Here is a 23,166-nt window from a genome sequence, read left to right on the forward strand (position 1 = left end):
CTAAAAAAGATCAACTCACACAAAGCAGAACGGAAATACACATCTAGTAAAAACTCATTAGGAGAAAGAAGTTTTATAGGATTAATTTCCATAAATTGCTTCAAGATTAAAGTTGAATTTTGTCCTGATAATCTAAATAGAAAGGTTTGATGTTTTAAAGTGAATTCTCCCTCAGGCCTAAATGATTAATAATCCAACGATCTGAAGGAATTCGTTGATCATCAGAGATCAGAACTGAATTTGAAGCGGAAATGTTTGATCCTGGTTTCATATCAATCGAGCACAAAAAGAAAATGTGAAGTTTGCAGATTATTTCGTGCGTATTGGAGCTGAAGATGAAACAGTGGAGGTTTGGGATTGAGGAGGATTATGGATGAAATCATCTGATGTGATCACCACTTGAATTGTTCGACGTCTGGAGGATGTTATGTTCAGATTAGAGAAACAATACGAAGACGCACAGACCTTGTTCATCCACACATCGAACCAGGAGGCTGCAGCGGAACCAGCAGAACCAGCAGAACTCCCCCAGTCCTCCCCAGTCCTCCCACATCCTCACACGCAGCAGGAACCGTTCAGGCCTCTGGAGGAAATAAAGATGGCGAGGGGGGGAGAATGTCCCGAGAACAAAACCGGCTGCTGTTTATGAAAATTTACAACTTTGCCTTGGAAGTTTACGACTCGCGCGGCTCCCGGATTGGCTGCTGGCGGTCATGTGGCCAGCAGCAATGGGAACTTATTTCCCATGAGGTCCCATCGCAGCTGCTGTTTCCCAGCGCTCATCCACTTAACACTGGTAACGCAACCTTTTCTGGACTCGTGTGTGTTTGTGTTGATTGTGGCGGCTGCGTAAAAGGTGCGTAATGCTCCATGATGGAGGCTGAGCGCGGCGCCGTGTTGATGTGGTACCCGCACGTTGTGTAGCTGTGTGTGTGTGTGTGTGTGCGTGAAAATGAGGCAGCGTCTCGCTCCTGGACGGCGGCGGGATTAATGGATGAATTCACCTGAGCGAGGTGGCGGACGTGCGGGGGAGAGGAGGCCGGGAGGACGCGGGAGGAGGCTCGGGTGGAGTGGCAGCCTCACGCCGGCCATGATGGATTATCAACAAAAGGTAAGAGCACCGTGTTTGTGATGCGGAGGAGAGGAGCTGAGCTCCGGCGCCGCTGCAGCTCTGCTCCGGCCGAAGTGTCACTGAGGCTCTGGGGCTGTTTACTGTCTGGACACGAAAAGACATGGAGAACCAGACCTGATCCAGAACGATCCAGAAACCTGCGTGTTCCTCTGGGCTGCGTAGGTGCGAGCGATTCACAACCAGCTGCTGCTCAGTCTGCGTAGAACCAGACCGGAGCTGCAGCCGCGGGACTCGACCTGAAACCAGTGGGAACACACAGATGTTGTAAACAGACAGATGTTGTAAACAGACAGAGCTTGTAAACATGCAGATGTTGTGGATCTGAGGCCTGATGTGGAACCAGTGGATGTGATGGTTTCTGGTTTCCAGGCCTGATGATGATGATGGTGGTGGTGGTGGTCACGAGGCCTAACACACCTGAGACACAGATTATTAAACATCATCCATATTTTAAACTGATCAAATCATCTGATGTTATTTAACAATATCTAATTTGGTCAGTTTTATTCTGAAAAACCACGTCAGGAGTCTTTTATGTTGAAAGCGAGGCGCTGTCTCCTCATCGAGCTTTTCCGTCTTTATTTTATTTCCCATTTTTTACATTATTATTGTTATTGAACAAATAGTTGCTGTAATATCTGACCTTGTATTTAATAATAATATAGCAAGGGCAATAATCCTCATAATCAAGGTTCTGCAGGAGTTCTGCAGCTTGTCTTTGTCTCATTTGACGCATCATGAGATATATGTTCTTTATATTAATAAAATATTATTATTATTATTATTATGTTCCTTATTCTATCATGTTTGTTTCAGTTGTTCAGCTTCATCTGATCCTCGTGAGGCTGCGGAGCTGCGGCCTGGTTCAGAGGCGGAGCTGCTTTTATTCCTTCGAGACCAAATAATCAGGATTTTACTGTTTTTAAAATGTTTTCTGATGCGAAATCATTTAAAATAAAGCATAACTTTACTCAGAGCACAATTTTATCAAATGTGAAATAAGGATTATTCATTTTTTATGAGCTGATGCCAAACAAATATTAATTTCTCTGTCTAATTCAATCGAACACTGCATCAAATTAAAGATTTGAACCCATACTGCGTTTTATTTCGTTTCTTTAAATTCAGTTTCATTGGATAATGTAACTTTCATAGAGGAAATGTATTTAAATAGATAGTAAAATATCTACATGGAAAAATAAAGATCTGAAATAGAAATCACGAAGCAAATGTCTTTGTTGTTGTTCATGAAAATCCTGAAAATGAGAAAATGAACTCCAAGGAAGTGGCTTTGAATTCAGTAGTTATTACTAATGACTATAATAATATTAATTACTAATCATCATAATATTCACTGATTCATTAAATTAACTGATACTGAGACTCACATCAGATATTTGTACTTACACAGGTTTTTGAGTTTAGTGTCCACTTGATCACGATGGATGATGATGGTAACGATGATGATGGTGTGTGTGTGAGTGTGTGTTGGTGTGTGTGTATGTGTGTGTGTGTGTGATTGTCTATGTGTGTGTCCGTGTGTGTTGGTGTGTGATCCCTCCTGCTCTCCACACGGTGCTGAACCAGGTCGAGCTCGCACCTTCTGTAAAGACAGTGAAACATCAACATTATCGATAAACACTTGGTGTTGTGGCATTACAAACACGGTGTGTGTTGTTGTTGTGTGTCTGTCGGTGATAATGTTGTTTTTAAAAAGGAGCAAGTGACGGTTTGAGGCAGAGATGGAAACACAGAGTGGAGCAGGTTCTCCTGTGATCTGTGCGTAAATAGAAATAATGCGCAAAGTGTTTGGGGTCATTGCGATGGTTTTTCTTCTTGTCTTTGCATATGTGTGTGTGTGTGTGTGTGTTAGTTAACGTGTGTGAGAGAGTGAGTGTGTGTGTGAGAGAGAGAGAGAGTGAGGGGAGAGAGACACAGATAGAGATAGAGGGAGGGATCATTTGCGGAACCAGAGCTTGTTTATGTCTCCTTCTGTTTAACTGCGCGGCTGTTGCGCAAATCCCGTGTTATTTCACGCACAGTTCACATTCGCAGTGTGTTGTTTGCTTTTTCTTGTGTATTTGCATTTCTACACCCGTCGTGGCGTCCGTGTTGATGCGCGCGTAAAGACCCGCAGACCCGTGCGCCTCGCCTCGACTCACCGGGGACCCCTGCGCGCAACAAGAGCCCCCCCATGGGTGCAATAGTGCAAGCGCAGACGGCGGTGATTGGCCAGAGGTGGATCAGATGGTGCACTTCCCCTCCGTGTTCAGTGGCACCTCACCACCCCCCCTCTCAGCAAAAACCAAATCTCCGATAAAGTAATGGCAAAACCACTTGGACTATAAAAGACAACAAATCATATTCCTCCGGAGTATATACACCCCGTTGTCCACCCAATGAGTTCCTATTTTGTTAACTCAACTTTTCCCGTGTCTCTACCGGGAGGACAGGACTCTCTCCTGGGTCAGATACCGCTCTACTCCTCGGGATACACGGATCCGTTAAGACACTACTCCAGCGCGGCCACATATGGAGCAGCAGCCAACATGCAGGACAAGGTTTACCCGGCGTCCTACTACCAGCAGACGGGCGCCGCGGCCATCTACGGCCGGGCCGGTGGCGGATCCGCCTGCGACTACAACCCGGTGGGGACTTTCTACAAGGACGCGGAGGGTTCGTGCGCCTTCTCGAGCCGCGAGGACCAGCCGCTGTTCGTCACGCAGGAGCTCCAGCAGCGCAAAGCCGAGTGCGCGGAGCAGAGCGTCGGCCTGGGCGGCGGCTTGGACGACAAGTCCTCCACTCTCATCTACCCGTGGATGCAGAGGATGAACGCCTGCTCCGCCGGTGAGTGCCACGCGTTTCACCGTGTTGTTGCCCCGGTGCCCGGAGGTGCCGGCGGTGCAGGAGGTGCGTGGAGCGTGCACGCCGAGCCCCAGATCTATACCTGTCAGCAGCCAACACGCACTCACTTTTAGTTCAACATTTCCAACGAGCGCGTGGAGAGATAAGATGATCACAGACACATTCAGAGTTTGTAATTCCACTGCGCACGGATCTTTCCTGCGCCTTCAGGGCTTTGACGACTACATCATCACATCGCCCACACGTGCACGTACATACACGCACGCACACACAGACTGGGCCTGCATCAGCCGAGCTCCAAACTTAGATGGCACACATCTTCAGACTCGGCCCTTTACTGAATTTACGCAAAAAAACACAACTTTCTGGAGCCATTAAATGTCCAAAACAATAAAACCACACAGTGTTTACTTCACTTTGAATAAGAAAACAACACAAGATGTTGTGTAGTGAAACAAAGTTTGACTCTTCCGTGTCACAGAGCAATAAACAGAGAGATAATTCAGCTTTATGCCACTTTTACGCATCATAATTCTCCTTATGGACACGAATGGCACCTTTCAGAGGCTTTTTAAATATAAGTGAGATGATTATCAGGCGTCACGAGGACAATAAAGTCATGATTGAGGAATAAAGTCGTATTATAGAATATATATTTAAATAAAATCAATATAAGATACTGAGGCCCATCCTCAGACACAAGCGTATCTATTAGAGGCTTTTATAGGAATATAATACAAGTATTTTAAATATATAGCGTTTAGAAGAAAGTACAGTTAATACATATATCCTAATTTATGCACATTAAAATATTATATTTGCATAAGTCTGTGGTTTAGAGCTGCAGTACACTAAATTTCCACTTTATTGTATTTTTTCAGAGACACCACTACAGATTTTGAGTGCAGTTTCAGGTACATTCTCCTCACACACTTTGGACTTTCACTCGAGCCCAGCATCCGAACCGTTAACTCATGAGTCCACCTTGTTGTTCCAGGCCCGTTCGGCAGCAGCGGCCGCAGGGGCCGACAGACCTACACCCGCTACCAGACCCTGGAGCTGGAGAAGGAGTTCCACTTCAACCGCTACCTGACCCGGAGGCGCCGGATAGAGATCTCCCACGCCCTGTGTCTGACGGAGAGACAGATCAAAATCTGGTTCCAGAACCGCAGGATGAAGTGGAAAAAGGAGAACAAGCTCATGAACCCCTCGAAGACTCCGGAGGAGGAGGAGGAGCAGGCGGAGAAGAAGAGCTGAAGGGACAGTGGCGCACGGAAATACAATAAAATAACAAAAAAAATATGAAATGTGTGATTTCTGTGTAGATGAAGAGCTGCGAACCCCCGTTAGAGACGTGTGGAGTGCTAGTGTCCGCACGGTTATACTGTCCTCATTAGGTTCCAGTCAGGTCCTCCTCTGTCTGTCCTCGTGCTCGTGTCTTTTCATTTAGAGGACTATGCAACAATCCGCCAAAATGTAAATAATTTGTAGTGTTTTGTTTTTTGACCATGTTGTTACCTCATGACCACAGGCCTCCTGAGTTCGATTGTGTTGTTTTGATTTGCTCGTGACACGAACACGCTTCGTCCTTCACTGTGCATCTTGTGCTGTAGTTGTTCTCTATGATAGTCTCGTTGTTTACAGCTGTGCCATCATCCACTCACCAACTTTGTACAGACGAGAAAATGTGACATGTTATTTATTGTTGTTCACCGTGTGTTCAATGCACATCTGGATATCGTGTGCAATATTTTCTTTAGGAAATTGTACATAGAAATAAAGGCTTTTTGATGTATATTGGAGAATCTTGTGTTGTCTTTATAATCAAGAAAAAACGACTTATTATATATATATGATATTATATTAATAAGAAGCTGGTTTATTGTTAGTGTCAGTATTTCATTGTTCTGGGGGATTTTGAGATCATAAAACTATAAATTCCCATAAACCCAGAGCAGAGATTGAATTAGATTTCCAGTTTGGCACAGTGCGCGTCAAAGTGCCAGCAGATAAGTCTCGGTTATGTTACCTGAGCCTTTTGTGGCCTGTGCGATCCGCGCGTTACATAAATGATGGATCGAGTCCCCCGCGGCCCGCCGGAGCACTACCGGCTCCGGCCGGAAGATGGCGCTCTCTGCACGCACGGCTCTCGGGGCGCAGCGGGGAGGCACCATTGACTGGAGCCTAACGACCATTATTTCGTCATCATTTGTAACCATGGAGCATGAATTACCTCTCGAAGTCATCAGAGAGGATTTACGACTGGTCAACAAAGGCACGTGATTCCGGAACGCTCTCCCATATTTGGCCGCATACCTGGCAAAGTACAGTAGGGCTCCATTGCTTATAATTCATGATTGCGTCCATAAATCGTGCAAACACAGGATTATAGCGACAAAGATCTACAAATCGAGGCTTTAAAAATCCAAGCAAATGAGCTCTTACTTTGTAAACTCGTTCTCAGGGCGCTATCCAAATGGCTCCGACTATCAGTTACTAAATTATGGGACTAACGGCGCTGTGAACGGCTCCTTCAGAGACCCTGGCACCATGCACTCCGGGTCCTTCGGCTACAACTACAATGGCATGGACCTTACGGTGAACCGCACCAACACCGGCGGCCACTTCGGGGCCGTGCGGGAGGATGCCCGGGGATTCGGGCCGGACGCCCGCTACAGACAGACGCCCAACTGCTCGCTCTCGTCCCCGGATCCGGTGCCGGCGTCGTGCGCCTCGGCCGGCCGGGAGTCGCTGGAACTAAAAAGCCCCTCTCCCCCGTCCGACCGGGGCGCGACCTCGGGCGGCATCGCGCTGAACAAAAGCAACAACGCTCATTTCACGGAGATCGAGGACCCGACCGTGGCGTCCGAGACCGAGGAGGGCGCGCACAGCAGCGGCGGAGGCGGCGGCGGTGGCTCCGGCGCGGCACCGAGGGCGCAGCAGCAGCAGCAGCAGCAGCAGCAGCAGCAGCACCAGGAACCCAACGCCACCTCCTCCACTCCCACATCTAACGATTGCCAAACGCCACAAATATTCCCCTGGATGAGGAAACTGCACATAAGCCATGGTATATTCCCTCCTAATGTTTAACTTGTGCCGGGTGTCACGCTGATGAATCTGTGCGGTGTTGCATGAGTGCGCAGCGGTGGTTGTGTGGTTGTGTGGCTGGTGTGTGTGGAGTCTTTGTGGGGCTGCGGGCTCGCGGTGGCTCCGGGTGAACCGCAGCTGGAGCCGGAGCACCGCGCGGGGTAATGTGCATCTGGGCCTTTTCTCTCAAATTGTGCGTAAAATGCGCAAAGGGGCTTGATGGCGAGATGTGGAAATCATAATGATAATAATAATAAGGCGACAGTAAACACCCGTGGCGTGTGAGTGTTGTGATGTGTCGTGTTGGTTGCATGCTCCTCCACCTCCTCCACCTCCCCTGCACCAGCTCATCCCACGACCCCTCTGTGTCTGTGCCACATCCCCACACTCCAGCCAAAAGAGCCCAAACTAATTCTAATATCGGCCCGAGCGTTTGCGTGTGTGTGTGTGTGTGTGTGTGTCTGTCTGTGTGTGTTGTGCGGTGCAGTTGCTAACTGTGTTGGGTTTTCTGTAAAATTGTAGATATGACTGGACCTGACGGGAAAAGGGCCCGAACCGCGTACACCCGGTACCAGACGCTAGAGCTGGAGAAAGAGTTTCACTTCAATCGGTACCTCACCCGCCGGCGGAGGATAGAGATAGCCCACGCCCTGTGTCTCTCCGAAAGACAGATCAAAATCTGGTTTCAGAACCGCAGGATGAAGTGGAAGAAGGACAATAAGCTGAAGAGCATGAGCCTCGTGACGGGAGGCAGCGCCTTCCACAACTGAAGAACTTTTTTTGGGGGGGTGGGGGGACGGGGGAAAAGTGTTTAAAAAAATTTGACAAAAAAAATCATAATGAGAATTAAAATTAAAAAGAAAACATTAAAAAAAAAGAAAAGAGAAACCAAGAAAAAGAAATCCATGAGTACTGTAAAGCTTGTGAAAGCGCAGCACCTTCCAGCATGTTATTGTGATAGAAGAAGACGAAGATGAAGAAGAAGAAGAAGTATTCCGTGGTGTTAAAATGCCATATTTTCAGTTGACTGTCGTATTATGATTAGCTTAGATGTGAAAGAAGATGTAAATATTACTGGGGGTATTTCTTGTCCATGCTCTTTGCTCTCTCTGTCTCTTGAAGGTGTTTAAACTTCAGCTCTTTATTGTGACTTGTTGACGGTCTAACAGGAGTAACATCCATTGTACAGTTAAAAAAAATAACAAAATACGAGTAAAAAAAAATAAGGAGGAAAAAGGAATAAGTTCCCCAAAACCATATGCTGCTCTTCATTGAATGTAATGTAGCCGGAGGCCATTCAACGCGCTTTAGTGTAACTTTTACTGCTCCTTTCGATGCTTAACGTCCATAAACCTTCATAAACAAGCCGATGTGTAGCTCTAGGACCTTTCGTGCATCTGTTATTATTGTTTAGAGCTAATTATGAGCAATGCAAATGTACCCGAGCTGTCAAATGTGATGAATTTTTAGTGCAAAGGGTTCTTCTGTGGCGGTGGTGTGAGCTGTTTCCTTCCTTTTCCTGGTGTTTCCTCGCCAGTGAGCTTTTTGTATTTGTGAGTGAACTCATAGCGCTTGAAAAAAAATAAAAGTTTCCCTCCATCGCGTTGAACGTGTCTCGACTGTGTTGTGCGTCCGAATCCGAGGGAAACACACACAAAAGCACACAACAGGCGTGTTTCTGAGGGAAACACACACAACACACAACAGGCGTGTTTCCGAGGGAGCTGCGTGCGTAAAGTTGGTTTTACACTCGTTAATGATTAACCTTAAAAAACAACACATGGAGAAAACTGGTTTCACGCGCCAGAGCTGAAGTGAAAACTTTGATATGAATTAAATAATAAACTTACCTCGTGTGACCTCCTCGCAGCGAGACGCGTGTTTGGCACCAAAGAAGAATCGGTGGTAAAATCTCTCCCCCCCAGAGAACTAGAGTTTAGCTTTGGCTTACAGGTTTACAGGCCGAGCTGAAGTTGGTAAAAATCCCTCCTTACCAAAGATTGTATAGACCTATATTACTTAGAGACTGTGAAAAGTCACGTGAGGTCCATAAAGTTGGTTTTATGGTTTTGGGGAGTAGACAATGTTCTATATAATTCACAACCTTGAATGAAAGTGACGGCTTAACTGCTGGATGGGACTGGGAAGGCTGGACTGGGGAAGGAAGTGGTGACCAGCTCGATTCACTTCGTTTAGGATGAACCTTAAAAAGATAACTGTTCCCATAAGAGATATAAAAGTAAAATAAAATAAAAATGGCTGCTTACATTTATATTTTAAAATATCAACTTTTAAAATGACAAAAATAATCTTAGAGCAAATTTGACTCTGAATTAAATCTGTTTTCACTTCTGCAGTTTGAAAACCAAACAGATATATTCCAAATGTTCTACCTGCAGGAATAAAAACATATATATTTAACACTTTATCTGCTTTCTATTATTTTAAGTATTTAAAGCTTCTATTCTTGTTCATAAGCTGGACACATTGAGGAGTTTAAATATTATAAAGAATCACAACAAACCGGCTTCGATTTCCCCCCAAAATAAAGTGTGTTAGTGTTTTTATAAAGCCCCTCGTGGCTTCACGTCGCTGCCGGGACTCGAACTTGACTCGGTCAGTGATTTATTCTCTGTGTGGAGTCACCGAGCGGCCAAAGGTGAAGTGTCGGGCAGCAGCGAGCTGGACTCCGGCTCCACTGACCCCAACAGACACACACAGACACACACAGACACACACCAGCCTCTGCAGCGTCTTATCAAACTCCAGCATTTTATCTGTAGGAATCTAAAGGCTGATATAATTCCCCCCCCTCAAAAATAAATAAATTTACCCTCATCCCAGGTTCTTCACCAAATAGAAAAAGTTAGGAAGCAGCGGTTGGGTTAAATGTGTCCCAGACATTTCCCACATATTCATAACTATTAAGTGGCAATTTAAGCGGCGTAATGAGTATTGCATATTGATAGAGGTAATCTGTACCCGGATCTCATGCATAATTCATGGCGGCGGGGATCATCGGCGGGTCAGGAGACGACGTTAGACCGCAGATGCGTCAGGAGGAAGCTGCTGCCAGACTCTGCACCGTCACCACAGAAAACACACACACACACACACACACACACACACACACACACACACACACACACACTCTGCGTCGTGCACAAGGAAATTAACAAGACGTTTTTAAAATCTATAAAATGTTTTTTAAATTCGAAGGTTTGTGTGTTTTTATTCCAGGAATGAAAACCGTGTTTAGAAAGAGCAGAATGTGGATCCAGTTGTTTTTCTGCTGCTCTGCTTCTTATTACAAGATTAATTATATTAAATCCTAAAGCAGATAGAATTAAAACAAATAGAAATTAATACAAATTAAAAACCCTCTTTCTAAAAGCCCAATTTAGACCTGAAATGCTTTAAATTGTAAGAATGGAATAAATTCAAACTGATGCAGCTTCACTTCAGCTCAGTTCATACAAATAATAAATTATTACATCATCCCTAAAATCAGAAGAACAAGAAAAGTGTACTCATTTCACTCATAAATTAAAATCTTTATTATTTCAAAGCCCCCACCTCTTACATTGGATTTAATTTGATTAACGTGACCGTGGGGATTGGACAGAAATGTCCCCTTGTCTCACGCTGATCTGGGGTCAGCAGTTCGGTGTCACGACGGAGACCAAACATCTGGAATCTGCGTGTGACTCCACCGCCGCTGGCTGTGCTGCAGCTGCCCCTCCAGCAGAGGGCGCCTCAGACCGGTCCGGCCGGGTGATGGATGGTTTCTCTGGTGTCGGGCACGTCTCGTCGGGAGCGCGCATGGCTGCAGAGAAAGAGCCCGGGAACAAACATGGTGTCACTCAGAGAAGGTTCACCAGTTCATCACCTCTGCAGGAGTCTGTGGAGGAAACCATCAGCTACTGGTGCAGCGAGCTGAAACCATCAGGGTCTGAGGGTCTGGGTCCAGGGTCCAGGGCCCAGGGTCCAGGGTCCAGGGTCCAGGGTCCAGGGTCCAGGTTCAGACCCGTTCACTTGATAATCTGTTAATTTCATTATTCTTGAGTCCAAGTCTTGAGCTCCAGTGCATTTTGAGCTACTTGTAATTGGTTATTTCTATTTTATTCTCCTTTAAACATCGACTTCAGCATATTTCAAAAGGAAATAAACATTGACACCAGTAGATTTATCTTTACAGCTACTTTTATTTCTCATTAACATGTTATTTCTCAACCTTTTCACCTTTGACCCTTCATACAAAAAAAACATGTATCCTCTAAACTGCAGATTTTCTTTTAAATGAGTGTGTGATGTTAAAACCATCCCATATTTTCCTCCATGATTAAAAATGGGAGATAACAGAAAAGGTGTCTGTGCGTCAGGATGAGTTTTCACTTCTCTCCTCTGAGATTGACCTGACGACCTTTCGACAGGGACACGACCCCTCGGGCGGGAAAAACCACAGCACTGAACCAAACTGTGTGAAGCAGTGAAACAGAAGAGAAGCTGCGGACACACTGATAATACTAGTATTAAAGAATTAAATATTAACCAGTGGATAAGTGTAGTTTTACTTCTCTGACTGATAATACTTTTGGGTAAAAAATATTACATTGTAGTATTGTAAAGTAAAGAATCCGAGTACTTCTTCCAGAGCGATTCTGAAGGAGGTGAAACTGAGGTTTTATGAAAAACAAATAATTTAAAATCAAAAGGTTTTAATAAGCGTAAACTTCATGTGTTGCATATTAACTTTACTCCTGTGACGGCTGCTTCACTTCAATGAGCTCGGAATGTGAGTGTGAAGGGAAATGAACATGTTCATGGTTTCATACTGGAACAGAAATCTTACCCAGAACATGACGTGATAGAGCTGGAACTGAGCAGCCATATTCATATAATGTGATATTTTGCTGCTGTTTTTTTATTGATGATAAATAAAACATTAGATAAAACGTTGTAGATCTTTGTTAGTTATAAAAACAACATGTTGTACAATTTGTACATATTCGTGTGGCCTGGTCTGGTTACACAATCTGAGGGATTATTTCTTTATCACTTTTAAGTAAAGATTTGGTGATATAAGACAATTGTTAATAATGTATTAGATGAATTAATACTTTGAATGACATGTTGATGTTCATATATACAGAATTGATATTTAAACTACTTATTAACTACTATTTTATAACAACATTTATAATGGAAAACTCGGTGATTAAACTTCTTTATTAATGACTTGTTACCATTTATAACAACTTTCTGTTACTTAATAATATTTTTAATGGTCTTAATGACTTCATCAATTTATTAATGAATTATTTATTAAGACTTATTCATATTTATAACTACAGACTAGTTGGATCAAACCACTCTATAATTGACTTATTAGAATTTATAACATTTGATGACTTGGTGAACTATACACCTTTATTAATTACTTGTTAACATTTATAATGACTATTAATGGGATGTTAACATTTTATAATTGAAGACTTGGTGGATTAAACCAGGTTATTAATGACTTTGAATGACTTATTAATATTTATAAAGGGTAGACTTGGTGACTTCTTAACCATTTACAATGACTATTAATGACTTACTAACATTTATAACAGCCGACTTGATGATTACACCCCTTTATACTGGTCAAGTCAGTGGATTAAACCTTTTATTAAATCACTTATAACCTCTAATAACTTATTAAAATCTATAACAGGGGACTTGATGACTTAGTAGAAAATAAATGGTGTCATCCTTTAAACCACAAATGTAGAAATATCCTGTGTCTATTACTTCTGATGTTTAATTATGAGATGAATCATTTGGGTTGTGTCCTCCGGCCTGAGTCCGACTTCCTGTCATCTATATGAACCCTGTAGATCTGAATTTGTGTGAATGAAGCAGCAGCCACAAGTTCGTGTCTTGGGTAGAATGTAGGTGACGACACTTCTCCAGGAGGAAAACGCTCAGAGTCCAGAAAATAACTGGAATATCAGAGTTTATACTTTTTAAAGAGCAGTTCTGAAGTTCTCACTGTTAGAGCTGTCCCTTGAGTGAGAGTGTGTGTGTGTGTGTGTGTGTGAGAGAGAGAGAGAGTGTGTGTCCTCTTTTGTTGGAGAATATGACATCTGTTAAAGATGCAGGACAGGCCCCTCAATGTGGCCTTTGTTCTCCTCCTCATCAGTCACGTCTCCTCTGCACCGAGGCCGAGGAGGAGTTTGAGTTTTCAGGGAAACGTGAGGAGGTCGTCGTCAAACCGGAGAGAATCAGTCCCGAGGAGAAGATGAGACCCCGACAGGAGAGAGAGGAACAGTAAGTCTATCAAACATGTACTTTACAGTAGAACAGAGTGTGTGTGTGTGTGTGTGTGTTTGATTTGAGGATGTGATCATGTGGGAGGTGAGAAACCTCAAGTCCTCCTGTGTGGAAAGATTTAGACTTTAAAACACTTTATAATATAACTGCACAGACTTTTAAAACTTTGTTAAGGTCTAAAAAGTGTCATCAACTATGAAGAAATATTTTGGGATGTGTTTTTTATTCATTATCCTCCCACAGGATGAGTGAGCTCACAAGTAACCTGACATAACTGTGTATTATTATAGTCTCTATAAAGGGATTAATACGTCTGACTGATCTGGATTCAGATGGAAATGTAGTAATTGTTCTGAGAAGCTATTTATTTATCCTGACTATGTATTTTCTGTTTATTAGATTTACACCTGACCTCCTGTATTCATGTGTTTGTGGGGAATGAACCTGCTGCCATTGTTGATTCAAACGTCTCTATGCATCGATTCGGGGGGGCAATAAATCCTCTCCTCTGCAGACACGTGGTTCCTGCAGCTAATTGACAAGAGAGGTCTCAGAGAGCTGCATTTGTCAGCAGGCCGTGCATGGAGGGGTGGGGGGGTGGGGGGGTTTGGGATGGATGAGGAGGTGGGTGGGGGGTGCTTGTGCATGTCCATCACAGATGAGACAGGCGACCACATGACAGTGGAGTGATGGGACGTATAAAGTGCAACTCAGGGATGTTGTCATATGTGAATGACAACTACAGACAGTTTATATTTATACTGAGTCTCCATTGACTTATCATGTCCATCTACTACCCCCCCCCCCCCCCCACACACACCTCATATTCTCTCATACACCACGGGACAGTTTAGACTTTTTTTTAGGACCGTGCACTTAATGCTGATTTTCTTTGCATTCACACGTCACTGTTTATGGCACATTACAGCCAATCAGAGAGAGTTATGGCCCGTGTGCACCAAGTAGCCAGTTTATTAGGGACACCCGTGCATCCTGCATGTACTTCCACCAAATACAACTGAGGGACTTGTACTTTTACTTCAATACATCAACTTCACTACGTCTCAGAGGCAAACTACTACTTGTTAACTCCACTATATAACCAAATATGAACCGCACATAGATTCTGATGAGGTTTAAATGATTCATGCCGGAAATTTACGAGCTGTAAAGTGGTTAAAATTACATAAGTGCTGCACTAAAGTGATTCCTGCACATTAAACACACAATAATTAAAATACAATAATACATTGATCTGAAGTAGGATGTTCTGCACTTTTAAATTCTTTCACCTAAGTAAACTTTTGCACACAAACACACACACATCACTGCCTGAGGGTGGACAAAATAACGTGACCCCCTCTCAGTTTGAATGGATGCTGTTCAGCAGCTCCACAGACTGGGGGACTGGTGACGGAGTTTGACTGAACCCTCTTGGCTCCATCAGTCCCACTTATCCTGGAGAGTTCCTGAGCTTCACGCCTCCTCTCGTGGCCTCCGTCAGCTCGGGGAGTCGGGTCACTATTAATTGTTGTTTTTCTCTGTGACGGCTGCAGAGCTGGAGGAAGTGCTCACATCACTCACTCAGGTCAGAGCAGAACAACAACTGGTGTGAGTGTTGTACTGTTGCTGCATTAAAGGGTCGGTGGCATTAGACTGTTTGATTTGGCTGAGGCGTAATTTTAACAATTTAAAGTCTGATGTATTATTTTAGTTTAGTATGTCAAATCTGAATTTTTAAAGTAACTATCTTTAGAATAAACAAAAAAGTACAATATTTCCCTGGAACTACAGAAACAATGGAAAAACTCAACTTATCCAAACATCCAAAACAACAACCTGTAGTTTTTTCCTATTAATTCTAAAACTACAGTTTTAAATGTAAAATAAGTTAAATAAGAACTGAGCAGTGTTTAGCTGCTGCTTTACTTTTAACAACGTGTTCCTAATAAACTGATTATATGCATGTTTAGAAGACTTTAAAGTAAAACCACAGAGACATTTAAAAAATCACATTTACCTTTTAAATTAAACTAAATGGAAATAAAACCCTGATGCTGCAGCTTGTTGGGATTCACTCAGACCTCAGCAGCGGCTCACGGCTCACAGATCAAAGACGAGGCCATTTGCATGAATTAACCACTTAGTTAAATATTACCTCGAAGAGCCAATCAGAGCCCTGGAGCACGACGTGAGGACGAGAGATCAAAGCTGCGACGATCGACCCACTGGGACAGTTCACATGTTCTAATCTCTACTTGTGCACAGTGCACTTTTTAAATGGACGCTGCTGCTGCTGACCTGTCTGTCTGTCTGTCTCCCTGTCTGTCTCTCTGTCTCCTCGTCAGCTGCTTTCCAACGACTCCATCTGATCCCTCATGCAAATCAGAAGACGCAGTGCACTTGGTATGCGAGCGTGTACAAACAAATACTGACGTCTTTCTTTCTTTTGCCTGCGTAATTTATGGCACCTCTGGCATCGGTCCGAATCCGGGGACGTTTGAATTTATTGTCTCGGGCGCTGGACACGTTCCAGGAGAATCTCTGTGTGTGTGTGTGTTCGTTGTGTCACTGTGCGACTTGAGTGTTTGTGTGTGACATTAAAAAAAATAGCAGCTTTTAACTCGCGTAGCAGTTTTGAAGAGAGGACGTCGTTAGAGTCAATTTGACTCAGGACTGCGTAAAATATTCCTTTCTATGGCCATTAGCACACATGACACTCAAATGGATTCATTTTTACGCACACAGGAGAAGTTAGTGTTGATATAACTGAGCAGGAAAAAGAAAAATGCAACTGGAGTCTGAGTGAAATGTAAAAAATAGCAGCCAGTGAGGTCCAGATGTGAGGAGGGGACTTCTAAACAAACTATAATCCTTATTTAAATCCACTTAAAATGGAGTTTAGTGCCAAAACCTCTCAGCTCGTCCAGCCTTCTGTGGATTCTGTTGGGTTTTCATTCTGCTCACATTGTTATGAAGATGAAGTTGAAGACAATTTGGCACAGAAATGTTTTAATATCCTCCAGCCTGCATGATCCACAGAGAGGGATCCTTACTACACACAGACACACACACACACAAACACACAGGAGACGTCTTTGTTTGCTACAATTGTGCAGGAAATTGCAACTCGAGTGTTTGTGGGTGAAATGTAAAAATAGCAGCTTCTAAACGAACCTTGTGTTTTTCTATCGACTGAATGTTCGAGTCACTTCGATGCTGTTGGATTTTCATTCTGCTCAGATTGTAATGAAGATGTAGTTGGAATCAATTTGCCATTTTCCTTTCTATGGGCATTACCACATGAAAGTGAGCCTGCATGATCAGCAGAAAGGGATTCCTTTTTACGCACAGACCCACACACACACACACAGCCCCCCACACACACATGCACACACACACAGAGCGTGCAGAAACGCTATGCAAGGCGGCGTGTGAGCTGCAGAAACACTGTCCACTCCGCTTCACCCCCTGAGCCACGTCCCCGTCCCGCCGTGCGACCCGGAGCCGGAGAGGAGCCGCGTCCTGTGCGGGGATCATTCCGCCGCGCGGAGGTGAGGGACGCGTCTGTTTGTGGTGCGGGCTGTTTGTGTGCGGGATGAATGGAGGTGCGGGGAAGGTAAGGCGGCCGGGGTGTTGTGTGCCGCGGACTCGGTTGTGTGTCTTTATGATTTACGAGCCTGACTCCAGCCGCGGTTCAGCCAGAGTTCAGGGAGCCGCGTGCCTCCAGACTCCTGCTCCTCCTCGCTGCTCCTCGCTCCTCTTCCACGAGACGGGATTTCATTTAGCTCAATTACGATCTTCAATTCCAGCTTTTAATCGCATTTCGTTTGGGTCCAGGCCCTGAACGCAGCCGCTGCGCAGCACAATGGACCCGTGTTGTATTTTGTAGTTTGATGGACGAGCGTCTGTAACGTTTAATTCTTTCTCCATTTAGTGAATAAAGACTTTCATTTATTCACAGTCACAGGCCGCTGATGTCATTTATAGAAACTCCCTGAAAGCAGAATAAATAAATCTGGTCCTACTTGTTTATTAATATTAAATTAATTTTCTATTTAATTGGCCTGTTTACATTTGAGATGTTTTCATAATTATTATTATTTCCCATTTCTTATTATCAGGGATAATTTTCAAATCTGAAATCATGTTTATTTGTGTTACATTAAAATAAATGATCCTGTGAGGGGTCAATAATTAAAAATTATATTTTCTAGATGGCAGATTTGACCAGATTATCCACAAAGCGTGTGTTTTGCAGGAGGTGTGTTGGCTCCAGGCTCTTAATTCGGCTGTCGCCTCTCTGCTCAGGAGAGGCTCAGCTATTCACGTCAGGCCACTATAGAGCAGAGAAGATGGATCGTGTGGTCTCCTCCCTGATTCTCTGTGGTCTTTCTCTCTGGATCCTCTCAGGCCGGCAGCCCCGCGCTCCCTGGAAACCTGCCATGTGACATTTGGCTGCCAGCGCTGCGTCGGAAGGTCAAAGTGGAGGCACTTTCAATGGAGATGCAGAAAAGCAACGTGCACCACCAGCACCAGGACTTCACCCTCCCCTGCAGCGGGTTTGGATCCGTGGGGGGGCAGGTGGGGACGCTGGAGCGAGGCCCGGTCGCTCGCAGGTCAAAAATCCAAAAGTTTAATATGAGCAAAAAGATTTTCCCCTGGATGAAGGAGTCGCGACCCAACCAGGCCCAGGACAGGAGGACATCAGGTTTGTGTGACGCCACGAGGAGGAGGAGGAGGAGGAGGAGGAGGAAGAGGAGGAGGCCAGTTACCAAATGAGGCCTTTTCATTTATGAGCTCTCTAATGAGCTCGGATACAGTTAATTGAGGAGATTAGCTCATATTTTCCATCGTCGGGTTCAAAAGGTCACGGAAGCTATTAATTAAATCCAGTCAGGCGAATACACACCGGCTCCATCTGACCCACATTCAGTCTGAGGCTCATTTAAAGTAAAGTCAACAGAAATTCATTTGTTCTGCACTTTTCAAAACAAAATGCAGAGGAAATATTGGCAAAGCAGAAACTACAATAAACCCAGAAATGGAATAAATATTATAAAATGTTTTTTTTAATTATTTTGAGAAAACACAAGTGCTTCTATTTGACACTGTGATTCCCCTGTAAGGTCGGACCTTTATTTATTATCAGCAGAAATATATTTTAAATAACTTATAGGATTTTTTACAAATTATAACTTAGATGTACAAACAAATTTGGAAAATTATAATATAGATTTGAAGAAACAAAGATTTTTGGGCAGAACATGATATACTTGAAAAAATAAAAATAACCAGAGACAAAATATCTTGGTCCCTTTTTATTGTTTCTATGCTTTTATTCTGTGAATCTTCTGTGTTTTATCGTTTGGATGAAAAGAGCAATAAGCTCTGATTGATTTCTAAATCTTCCTCTAATGTCAAGTTTAGTTTACAACCTATAACTTACTCGTTAAATATCCAATGTGCTCTGTTTGTGTTTCCATTGTTTCTGTCATGTTGTTCATTTGTCTGCTGTCAGATTATTATTTATTAATCTAAGATGTATTTTAGAGCAGGTGCTCGTGACAGTTTAGTATAAATGGAGGAAACTGACAGTAAAGGAGGAAAAGACACTAAAACCAGTTACAAGCAGAAAATGACTTAAAATAGTCAGATACGATCAAAGTCAAATAAAAGGAGGATAAAAGAGATAGAACAGAAACGTCTCCGGTGGATTCTGGAGTTTAACCCTCTCTCTCTTTCCTCTTCTCTCTTCTGCACAGACTGCACCGTGAACGAGAAGAGTCCAAGCGCGACCCCGGCCTCCAAGCGGACGCGCACCGCGTACACGAGCGCGCAACTGGTGGAGCTGGAGAAGGAGTTCCACTTCAGCCGCTACCTGTGCCGGCCGCGGCGGGTGGAGATGGCCAGTCTGCTCAACCTGCACGAGAGGCAGATCAAGATCTGGTTCCAGAACCGCAGGATGAAGCAGAAGAAGGACGAGAGGCAGCAGGGCCTCACCCCCACCACGTCCTCCTCCTCTCCCCCGTCCTCCCCCTCCGCCCCGGGCAGCCCCACTCTGTCCAGCCTGGGTTACGTGCATGTGGGAGGGGATTACCAGGCGGCCTCTCCTCCGCTCCAGTCCCAGTCCCAGCAGTCCCAGCCCCAGCAGCAGCCTCAGTACCCGGCACAATACTCCAAATATCCGGCTCTGGGCTTTACGCACGGTCCGCCATTCGAAGTGCAGTACGACACGCACGGCAGCGCGCACACAACGAACCAAAGTGTGGACGTGAGCGGTTCCTTCTTCCCACAGAGCTGCTGCTCCTCTCAGGACAGAATCATGCAGGCTCCAAAACTGACTCATCTGTAGCAGATACTCGAAAAACGGTATCTTTACTTTGTGGAAGCGAAACGTGACTGATCCGTGTTGAAGCACGATTTTTTACTGTTTATTTATTGAAGTAATTATCTAAATACTAGTCTCAGCTTATATTTATTTGTATTAATTTGTATTTAAATGTATTTATTCCTCTGGAGCCTTTACAATCCACTGTTGGTTTAACTTTTACGCATGAGCCTCTTCAGGAGCGTTGCAACCCAGCCCCATGTGGTTTAAATGAAAACGTTAACTGTTGTTTTTAGGTTATATAAATAAATAAATTAAAGACCCCCCCAGAGTAAATATTTCTCTAAGAGCCAGACGACTGTAATTCAGCCAAAACGCTGGGAAAATGGGAAATCCACCTTTTTTTTTGTTGCTAAAGCTTAATTATCTCTTGAGTTCTACAGCGTCACATTAACTCTACACTTAATTACAGCGCCCTTACGTGGGGCTGTGGACGTGATAGGTTTGGGAAGATATTACATTTTAGTGTGAGTGTCGTTAACTCTCAGGCAAGAGAGATAGACGCCAGAGAAAAGGGCCTGTGTGGTTCTTAAATGTGTCTTTGTTCTTTTATGGGCAAAGTGGGCCACACAAACTGTCAATCTGTAAAAGAGCCATGATGGATCACTGGATCCTCTGCGCTGCCTCCTTCTCTCCCTCCTTACAACACAGTCTGATTCACGGTCCGTCTGGATTCGGGTCTGAAACACGGAAATACTGTAGTTTGGTAATAAGATAAAAACATTCTGACTGAATTTGTATTTAGATAATAGAAAAGACGAGATTTAGAGATTTAGATGTGTAAGTCAAACGAAAAGGGGCAAATAAATCAACGCAATTAATAACAACTTAAAGGCCCATTCATTTAAAACGGTTAATACATTTAAATTAAGCAAATTAATTCGTTCTTTTCTGTTATTATTTGTGAAATAATTCAATCCATTTGCCCTCTTCTTGATATCATTATATTATAAAAGACAATAACAATTCTCCTGTATGATCTCTGCACATCTTCCACTCCCTGGAGGCCGATATTATTAATACAAGCACATTAGTACCATTCCTATATGTGTAATACATATATTGTGATTATTCTTTCTGTCATAAATTTGTCACTGGCAGCCCCTCTAACGCTGCAGCCGGAAAATTTGTCCTGGTGTTTGTGTTCTTATCAGATGGATGAGCGCGTTTGATTGAAGCATTTGTCATGTAAATGCGAGCCGTGTGATGGACGAGCCTGCAGACTTGACAGACTGCTGTAGGTCCTTCGCCATTGGCGTTCCGCGGGTCACATGGTGTGTCAGGAAGGTGATATGAGGGTGGAAGGCAGTTTTACAGCTTTGACATACTACCTAGGAGGTTAGGGCACAGGGAGCACCGATTAATGACTGCTCAGTCTTTATCACTTCTGAACAAACAAAGGCTCCAGGATGAACTCCTACTTAGACTACCCCGTGTGCAACCGGGGAGCGAACCTCTTCAGTGCCAAGGCCGGATACCACAACTTAAACCACGGATACATGTCGTCCAGCTCGTGCGCAACAAGTGATAGTTACGCACCGGATGGCCGCTTGGTCGCCGCGACGTCTGCGCCCCACCAGACGCCGAGCCTCCCCCTGCACCACCAGACACACGTCAACTTGGACCTGCAGTTCTCCTCGCCGGGGAGCTCCATGTACGGGTCGCCTCTGGAGTTCGGACACCACCAGTACGGCCTGGCTCCCGAGCAGGACCGGAACTTCATCCATGCGCAGGTTTCCCCCCTCGGAACAAACATGGCCCCTTACACCGGGGACAGCTGCGGGCCTGGGGTGGCAGCGGGCGGCCACTATCTGCACTTCGGTAACGGAGAGCAGAGGCAGCAAGAATATACAGACAGTGTTTACACAAGGTTACCGCCCCAGAGCAAGGAGAATGACTTGGAGCATGTGGAGGAAACGTCTAAAACATTCGATTGGATGAAAGTGAAGAGGAATCCTCCCAAAACAGGTTTGTTTATCCCCGAACTGATAAAAGAATTAGAGAAGTGAAGTGCAGCTAAGAGAGGTCATGTGATCTCAGAGGGCCACACAGGCTCACTGTGCGTAAACTGTGCGTAAAGACAAAGTCCGGCTGAGATATAATCAACCAAAATGGCACTGAAAAAATATTTGGCCTCTAACTCTTTGCACCGTTTGTTTCTCTTCACGGTCGAATTTCATTCTCACCCATCAGTCACACACTAGTCCTTTGAGTTCCATGTTTGTTCCTCCATCACACGCTCATCCATGCTCTCTCCTCAGCGGGCCTGTCCGAGTTCCCCGGCCAGCACAACGTGATCCGCACCAACTTCACCACCAAGCAGCTGACGGAGCTGGAGAAAGAGTTCCACTTCAACAAGTACCTGACGCGGGCACGGAGGGTGGAGGTGGCCGCCAGTCTGGAGCTCAACGAGACGCAGGTGAAGATCTGGTTCCAGAACCGCAGGATGAAGCAGAAGAAACGGGAGAAGCTCGGCTCCTCTGTGTTGAACAACACCCCGGCACCTGTGGAGAAAGTCTCCGGCCCTGAATCCTCTCCAAAGGAGAAGGGGAAAGACTCTGGACCATTATAAGACTTTAAAATAAATATATATATATATATGGAGAATGTGGAGGCCTGAGCTGTTTCCCCCCCAGTGGCACAATTCCAGGAAATGACTGTGAACATACTTTTGGACTCGTGTGAATAGAACTTGTGCTTAAAAAGACATTGATTTGACACTGAATGCTGAGATAATTTTTTTTAAATGTCTTTTCATCCGTTCTTGTATTTTGTAATTTTCCGTTCATAGGCCCATGCTGTGTTTTGAGTTGGAACACTGAAGTTCTCTGTGTCATTGTTTGCACTATTTATTTACAGGGTATTTTCCAACAATTGCTGAGATGATTCAAAACTTAATAAAGTTTATGAAGATGAGGAAAAAATAAATGTTGTACATGCTGTGTTTGTAAAAAAGAAAATGAGGATACGTGAATGTGCTTTTTCTAAAAACGTCTAAAATAAATTATTTCAAATCATGAATTGCATTAAAAACGTTTCTATATTTACTTCCATTTATAGTCTCTCCCAAGTCCTCTTGCATAATGTGACAAGAGGAATCTTTCTCAACACACGGGGTGGTTCCCAGTGACCTCCTCACCTCCAAATACCTCCAGGGGCTCTAAACATGACAACAAACTCCAGGGAGCCAGGTCGCACCCTGGATTTGTTACACAAATTCTGCTCAGATACAGCTGACACGGGTCCCCACAGAGATCCTCATGTATTTTACATGATTTAAGTGACATAATTGTTTTTAATAACGTTCTTTTCCTGTTGAAAACCAAGGAGATAAGTGGATTATCTAACGTCTCTGTGGTCATTCAGGTTTCGC

General features: G+C 44.2%; 4 protein-coding genes across 4 annotated transcripts; all 4 read left to right on the forward strand.

Annotated features, from left to right (window-relative positions):
* Positions 1-3,530: 3,530 nt before the first annotated feature.
* hoxb6b (homeobox B6b) lies at positions 3,531-5,254 on the forward strand. Its single transcript, XM_053414512.1, has 2 exons — positions 3,531-3,979; positions 4,995-5,254. The coding sequence occupies exons 1-2, from the start codon at positions 3,532-3,534 to the stop codon at positions 5,252-5,254; spliced, it is 708 nt and encodes a 235-aa protein (XP_053270487.1). The 5' UTR covers position 3,531.
* A 1,058-nt stretch (positions 5,255-6,312) lies between these two features.
* On the forward strand, positions 6,313-7,854 carry hoxb5b (homeobox B5b). The gene is made up of 2 exons (XM_053414511.1): positions 6,313-7,064; positions 7,607-7,854. Exons 1-2 carry the CDS (start codon positions 6,431-6,433, stop codon positions 7,852-7,854), a joined length of 882 nt encoding a protein of 293 aa, XP_053270486.1. The 5' UTR covers positions 6,313-6,430.
* A 9,146-nt stretch (positions 7,855-17,000) lies between these two features.
* On the forward strand, positions 17,001-19,757 carry LOC128427229 (homeobox protein Hox-B3a). The gene is made up of 3 exons (XM_053414326.1): positions 17,001-17,021; positions 17,816-18,113; positions 19,168-19,757. The coding sequence occupies exons 1-3, from the start codon at positions 17,001-17,003 to the stop codon at positions 19,755-19,757; spliced, it is 909 nt and encodes a 302-aa protein (XP_053270301.1).
* A 1,242-nt stretch (positions 19,758-20,999) lies between these two features.
* On the forward strand, positions 21,000-22,365 carry hoxb1b (homeobox B1b). The gene is given in 6 exon segments (XM_053414327.1): positions 21,000-21,069; positions 21,072-21,098; positions 21,101-21,129; positions 21,132-21,183; positions 21,186-21,761; positions 22,055-22,365. Coding segments are annotated over 6 exon segments (1,065 nt in total).
* The last annotated feature ends 801 nt before the right edge of the window (positions 22,366-23,166 follow it).

This window comes from Pleuronectes platessa, chromosome 21 (assembly GCF_947347685.1).
Source record: "Pleuronectes platessa chromosome 21, fPlePla1.1, whole genome shotgun sequence".
NCBI classification, from domain to species: Eukaryota; Metazoa; Chordata; class Actinopteri; order Pleuronectiformes; family Pleuronectidae; genus Pleuronectes; species Pleuronectes platessa.

Excerpts from the sequence above, each read along its gene's own strand:
- hoxb5b (XM_053414511.1), top strand. The coding sequence starts at position 6,431 with ATGAGCTCTTACTTTGTAAACTCGTTCTCAGGGCGCTATCCAAATGGC. Across the intron at positions 7,065-7,606 it reads GAAACTGCACATAAGCCATG|ATATGACTGGACCTGACGGG; the intron begins GTATATTCCCTC and ends GTAAAATTGTAG.
- LOC128427229 (XM_053414326.1), top strand. The coding sequence starts at position 17,001 with ATGAATGGAGGTGCGGGGAAG. Across the intron at positions 17,022-17,815 it reads TGAATGGAGGTGCGGGGAAG|GCCGGCAGCCCCGCGCTCCC; the intron begins GTAAGGCGGCCG and ends GGATCCTCTCAG. Across the intron at positions 18,114-19,167 it reads CCAGGACAGGAGGACATCAG|ACTGCACCGTGAACGAGAAG; the intron begins GTTTGTGTGACG and ends TCTTCTGCACAG.
- hoxb6b (XM_053414512.1), top strand. The coding sequence starts at position 3,532 with ATGAGTTCCTATTTTGTTAACTCAACTTTTCCCGTGTCTCTACCGGGA. Across the intron at positions 3,980-4,994 it reads GATGAACGCCTGCTCCGCCG|GCCCGTTCGGCAGCAGCGGC; the intron begins GTGAGTGCCACG and ends TTGTTGTTCCAG.